General features: G+C 47.0%; 1 protein-coding gene across 2 annotated transcripts; it reads left to right on the top strand.

Moving 5' to 3' along the window:
• arl4d (ADP-ribosylation factor-like 4D) lies at positions 1-2,452 on the top strand. Of its 2 annotated transcripts, none has more exons than XM_040177335.2 (2): positions 1-209; positions 1,056-2,452. In XM_040177335.2, exon 2 carries the CDS (start codon positions 1,185-1,187, stop codon positions 1,788-1,790), a length of 606 nt encoding a protein of 201 aa, XP_040033269.1. In that variant the 5' UTR covers positions 1-209; positions 1,056-1,184; the 3' UTR covers positions 1,791-2,452. The 2 variants fall into 2 exon arrangements, with proteins under 2 accessions (XP_040033269.1, XP_040033270.1); XM_040177336.2 differs by having other exon boundaries at positions 74-213.
• The last annotated feature ends 3,548 nt before the right edge of the window (positions 2,453-6,000 follow it).

Below are 6,000 nucleotides of genomic sequence, written 5' to 3'. Positions count from 1 at the left end.
GCCGGAAGGGGGCGCGCAGACGCCGTCCAGGTGACCGTGACGTCACCAGGGCTGTGGGTGCCGCTGTGAGCTCGCGCCTCTCCGGAGCTGCTCAGTGCTGCTGCATGAGAAGAGGAGCGGATGTGACCGGCGGGACGAACATAATCTGTGGACCATGGACGCGTTTATTGCCTGTGGATAATGTTTCCGCTGCGCATTTGAAAAACAACGTATGTATGTATATGTATATATATTTTATTTTTATAGAGATGCACGCAAGAGGACATGTTTAACGTCTCGGTGATTTTATTATTTCATACGTGTGACCTGCTGTTTTCAATTAGTTGTTTTAATGGTGACCGGTTATCCCTTAAAGTTAACTTCAGGATCACGCGCGATATCTTGAAGTTATATTTATCCGTGTTAAAACGTCTCGCTAATAACATACGACACAAACCGGATTGTTCCGTGCAAGAGGGGAAGAACAACTAAAAATGGGGCTTTATTCCCAATAGAAACATTTTCATAAACAACCAAGTAACAAACACACGACATTGCGTCTGCATTAATAATAATATTTGAGGAATACTCTTACAGCAGAGCCAATAACTGATATCTCCCGGTATTCCGGCCACAGGCAGCTGTATGAGGATGTCAACAACAACCGGATTAGTGCTGCTGCACCAGATGGATACACGATAGTATCCATCCACCGCCTTTACATGTACGTTCCATGAGGAAAAGGCTTTTTAGGACTTGACCCCGGTCACCCCATCAGCAGTGGTTCGGCTCTGTTATGTGAATTTATCGTTTCACATGATGTGTACAAGTTCCCCGAGTACGCAACAAATAGGCTTAAAGCGATTAATGCACCCCGTTGATGAAAATTAAATCAAACACTTGTCAGATGTGCCTCTACTGATAATCATCATTAATTTAAATTCTTAAGGTGAGATTGTTAATTAGCAGCTGGCTTTGCAAACACACACACACACACACACACACACACACACACACACATGTAGCCCCCATTGTCTTCTCGTTAAGCATCAACTCTGTTTGCTTTTGATCTACAGCACCGTCTGATCCCTTCGGCCTCTGAGAACGAGGACCAAATGCCACTCGACTGAAAAAAAAAAAGAAAAGAGGATTAAAGCAGGAATCCGTCACCTCCCCCAAGTAGGTGTGAATTGCCGGCTGCCATCATGGGGAACCAGCTGACTGATATTGCTCCCAACACGTCCTTTCTGCCAAACTTCCAGTCCCTGCACGTGGTGGTCATCGGGCTCGACTCGGCCGGCAAAACCTCCCTGCTCTACCGGCTCAAGCTCAAGGAGTTTGTGAAGACCATCCCCACCAAGGGCTTCAACACGGAGAAGATCAAGGTGGCCGTCGGGGCCTCCAGAACCATCAACTTCCAGGTGTGGGACGTGGGCGGCCAGGAGAAGCTGCGCCCGCTGTGGAAGTCCTACACCCGGCGGACGGACGGGATGGTGTTCGTGGTGGACTCCACCGAGCTGGAGCGGATGGAGGAGGCCAAAGTGGAGCTCCACAAGATCACGCGCACCTCGGAGAACCAGGGGGTTCCGGTGCTCGTCCTGGCCAACAAACAGGACCAGGACTCAGCCTCCTCCGCGGGCGAGGTGGAGAAGCTGCTCTCCGTCCACGAACTGAGCACCTACACGCTGCACCACGTGCAGGGCTGCAGCGCCGTGGACGGCCGCGGGCTGCAGCCGGGCCTGGAGAAACTCTACGAGATGATACTTAAGAGGAAGAAGATGGTGAAGCACAACAAGAACAGAAAGAGATGAACTCCTCCTGGCTCCTGCCCGTGAAGATTTGATCCGCGGCCGAGACGCTTTGGAGCCTAATGGGTCCCTTCGTTTTAACGGGAGAGTGATTTGTGCCGACACAACAACAATTACACGCGGCTGCGTGTTCAGGAGAAATGGATATGCTCACAATAATTGAGAGTTAAGAGTTATTGGCATATTCTTCGTCCTGCAGCTGCCCAACATTTTATGATTTAAAAGGGATCTTGAGCAATTAGTCTTCACTAAGTGCTTTTTTACACCTGTTTTAGGGAATTATAGCAAGCTTTTCTGTTATCAGTAGGACTAATATTGAGTTTGTGTTTCCAGTCCCTATAATATATAAAACGTCCTTTTAATCCTTCACAAGCTTGCACAGGTTCTGTCCCACTGAACTGCCGTTTTCGTTCCACAGATGCTTCCCTGAAATATTTGTTGTGCTTGTGTTGGACGGAGGGACTTTTGTAAATGATGTTAAATGAAAGAGAGCTCGGTGGTGATGGAGCACCACCACATTTTAAATGTCCTTGCCATGGAACTGTAATCCCAAGTGCATTCCTTATGTGGCCACAGAGGTTAAGTTTCAGTTTCTATAATAACAATGTTTATACAAATTGTACATTTTTGTAACACAAAGACTTAATAAATCTACACACAGAACATCCATTGCTTTACTTGATAGTTGCTGGTTTTGATTTGAGTCAAATAGTGAGCCAAATTATTACAGATTCTGTGCTTAAAGAATGCTCTCATCAACATTTGAATATTAACAAAGTATCAAAAGATTGCATGTTGAACTAAGTTGCTACTTGTGATATTGTGCAACAAACAAGGTTCAATCTGCAGTCACACACTGCGGACCGGAATAACACACACACGCATACGTGTGTTATTATGTGCGTGTGCTCATGCTGCGTAGTCGTCCTGCTCTACATGATGATATAATGACTTGTTATCTTCTCAGAAGCCTCCAGCCGAGTTTAAGTTTGATGCCGGATGTCAAGACGTAAATGCATGCGCATACGATATGAAAAGACACGCACACGCACAGCATATTAACTCGTGCGACCTCACCGTCCTCCATCATCAGCGTCGCTGAGCTCATTAAAACTTTCAAGGATGTCTTTTGCAGAATCATCTTGACACAGCAGCTGGTCCCTGAATAAATTAGCATCACGATTGTTGGGGCTTTTTAAACAGCAGAAACCCACTGGGGTGCATGCAGGGGCCATCAGTTAAAAAGTGTAAGAGCAAGCGGATCAGGAGACAGAGTATTGCACACTTTGACTGACTGACTGGCTGCAGAGAAGGAAAGTGGAGCTGCATGTTTTCGCGTGTCCCTGTCACACTCCGTGTCCGTCTCCTGCCTCTTCTGCTTCAGGTGCAATTGCGGCTGACAGGAAATACGCAGCAGAGGGAATCCTTGGGGATTATGTGTCAGGGATTAGACGCCACGTAGCTAGGTGTATCCCTGGAGTCATGTGACATAATTCAGAGACAGGCTTAGTCAGCCAATTAACCCAAGGACACGGAACAATCCAGAGGCTTCTTCCCGTTTCCCCTCAGGAGGCCGGCGGAGCGGCCGCAAGGGGGAAGCAGCAGGAAAAGGTTACAGACATGACGATGAGGGTTAAACCTCACAGGGTACCGATGCTGCAATCCAATTCACTCCCACTTCTGATGGATTTCTACACGAGGCACAGCTTTGCTTTGAGCTAATGCTAGCATGTCAGCATGCTAACACGCTCACTATGACGATGCTAACATAGGCGGCAAAATCTAGAAGCTTTTACCTAAAAATCACTTGTCCTCCTTCAGCTAAAGGGCGGAGACGGGGGGGTTACGTGACCTTGGAGTTGCTTTATACATGCAGAATTGCAAAACATGCTAATTAAAAATCCAAAATAATAATTGTAATGTCTTTTCGCTGTGTGATGTTAACTTCCGGGTTGACCTACAAACATTGGCGTCGTCCCGGCCGCTCTATATTTAATCATAAACAAAGAAATGCTCACCCGTTGTTTGCATTTCCTGCTGAAATGATCATGAGTGTGTGTACTAAAATGTACCGGACGTCAACAAGCCTCAAGACATTTCACTCAAAACCCCCGATGCGTTCCTCGTGGTGGCAAAGTCATTTGGATTCATCCTCTGGGAACCATGAATGTGTGTGCAAAACGTCTTGTCATTACATCCAGTGGTCACTGGACTCACAGAGTCCCGTTACGCAAAAACACACATTTCAAAGATCAACTGAGGGGTGTAGAGTTTCTTCCTCATCTCAAAAACAAAAAGAAGAAAGAAAAAAAAAAAAACGTCCGGATAAACAACAAAAGAGCATTAACTCTCTCCTGCAGCCTCTTTATGGCTTCATGCCCTCGTGATGAAAAACATTAGCACCCTGGGCACAAATCCCTTTCAAACACGTCCAAACGAGGCCTAGCTATAATTTCTCCGTCGCCGTGGCAACCTGGTGTCAGCAGTCACTTAAGGGTGACCCGAGGAGGCAGCACCGGGGGTCAAATTGCTTTTCCGTGGCTGAATGTCCCATCGACGTGACGTTACTCCGCGGGCAGAGAGATTACATGAAGAAGCTCGGATCAATACGAGAATCCTGATATCTGTTTTTCTTTATCTCCCTCCATCCCTCTGACAATAATTCATTTTCCTTGCTGTTTTTGACATCCTATCTTTTGCACCGAAGGGAAAAATGTCTCAAATCTCCCTCCCTCTGTATCCTTCTAGGAAACCTTGTTGGGGGGGGGGGGCTGTTAGTACCGGTGTGAAGTGAAGGTCCTTTGTGGTTTCAAGAGCGACAATGTTTGTGGGCGGCTGCATTAGCTTTTATTCCTGAAGGGTCGTAAAGCTGCCACTTGGCCTTCGTTTAGAGCCCAGCGTGTTTTATTGAAAGGATGGCGAGGCACTGAGTGGGAAACTGAAGCTGGACTTTCACCACACAGAGTGAAGTCTTTCACCCTATTGGAGGGTGCAAGCGAAGAAACACCAAAGCTGTAATTCTTAGTTGTGAAAAAGACGATATCACAGCGGTTGTATGGAATCGCCTTCGGGCTGCACGAAAACACAGGTTGTATTACTATATTTAACACACGGGATGATTCATAGCTCTTGGGAGCCATGAGGAAATGATGGGGCTCATATTCATCCCTGATCTAATTTCAATGGCTAAACCTGCACCGTTGCAGGGAGGGGATGACAACATGACTTCATGGACGATTGCAACATGGACTCTCAAAGGGTCGAGATGAAATCCCTTTGGATTTCTCTCATTTCAGGCCTTCCGTCAATCCACGGTTCTCATGAGGTGACGCATGACGTGAGGCGCACCACAATCTTCACCACAATGACAAAAAAGAAAAGGATGTCGGCAACACAAAAGAAGGATGCGGAACATTGAGAGCAATTACAAAAAGTGGCCCCTGGCTGAAAAAAGATTTGCTGTGTCATTTCGTAACTTTTATTTTTCTTTCCATCCACGGTTCTACCACATTGTCTTCTCTCTTACTCTGGCAGTAAATAGCCTTGTGTCCTCCCACACCGCCACCCGCGATCTAAGTCCTCGTCCCACGCAAGGATTACCCAGAAAACCCATCTGGCTCTCGCCAGCTAGCGGGGGGACACACGATCGGAGCCCAGTAAAAAAAAAAACACCAGCTCCGGTTAATCCCGAGTATTACCGCGTTTAAACCCAGACGGGCCTCTGAGCTGCAACCCAGATAGCTTTGGCTCAGACATGCTGTGAGGGCTGCGCACAGATCGGGGCTGTTTATTTGTGTCCCACGGGCCAGTGGGCGACTCGAAATGTGCCGGTTGGGGAAATACCTTGCGTGAATTAATGGAATGGAATGATCTAATGTGATGGAGTGAGAAAAACATCCCTCCTTAGTGCACTGCGGTGTGTTTAGTGCTAACTCGTGTATTCCAGTGTCTAAACGAAGGCAGCATCAGTACAATGACTGCTTTGGAGTCCCGTGGCTTTGAAGTGAGCGCAGATTGTCTGACGGCAATATTAAAGTGGAAATATTCTAAATATAATGTACGCTTACATTTGTACGGATTTCTTTAGCTATCCACGGCACTACTTTGGTAGTTTCTCCAAGCAGGAGTTGTGTCGACCGCCTACACTATGGAAAAGCTCCCTCACGCAACCGCATTTTAAAAAAGGAGCCTTTGAACCTGGTGGAGGCATTGA

The sequence above is a fragment of the Gasterosteus aculeatus genome, chromosome 5, assembly GCF_964276395.1.
Source record: "Gasterosteus aculeatus chromosome 5, fGasAcu3.hap1.1, whole genome shotgun sequence".
Classification (NCBI taxonomy): domain Eukaryota; kingdom Metazoa; phylum Chordata; class Actinopteri; order Perciformes; family Gasterosteidae; genus Gasterosteus; species Gasterosteus aculeatus.
This window is presented reverse-complemented; position numbering and strand designations above follow the sequence as displayed.

Excerpts from the sequence above, each read along its gene's own strand:
- arl4d (XM_040177335.2), top strand. The coding sequence starts at position 1,185 with ATGGGGAACCAGCTGACTGATATTGCTCCCAACACGTCCTTTCTGCCA.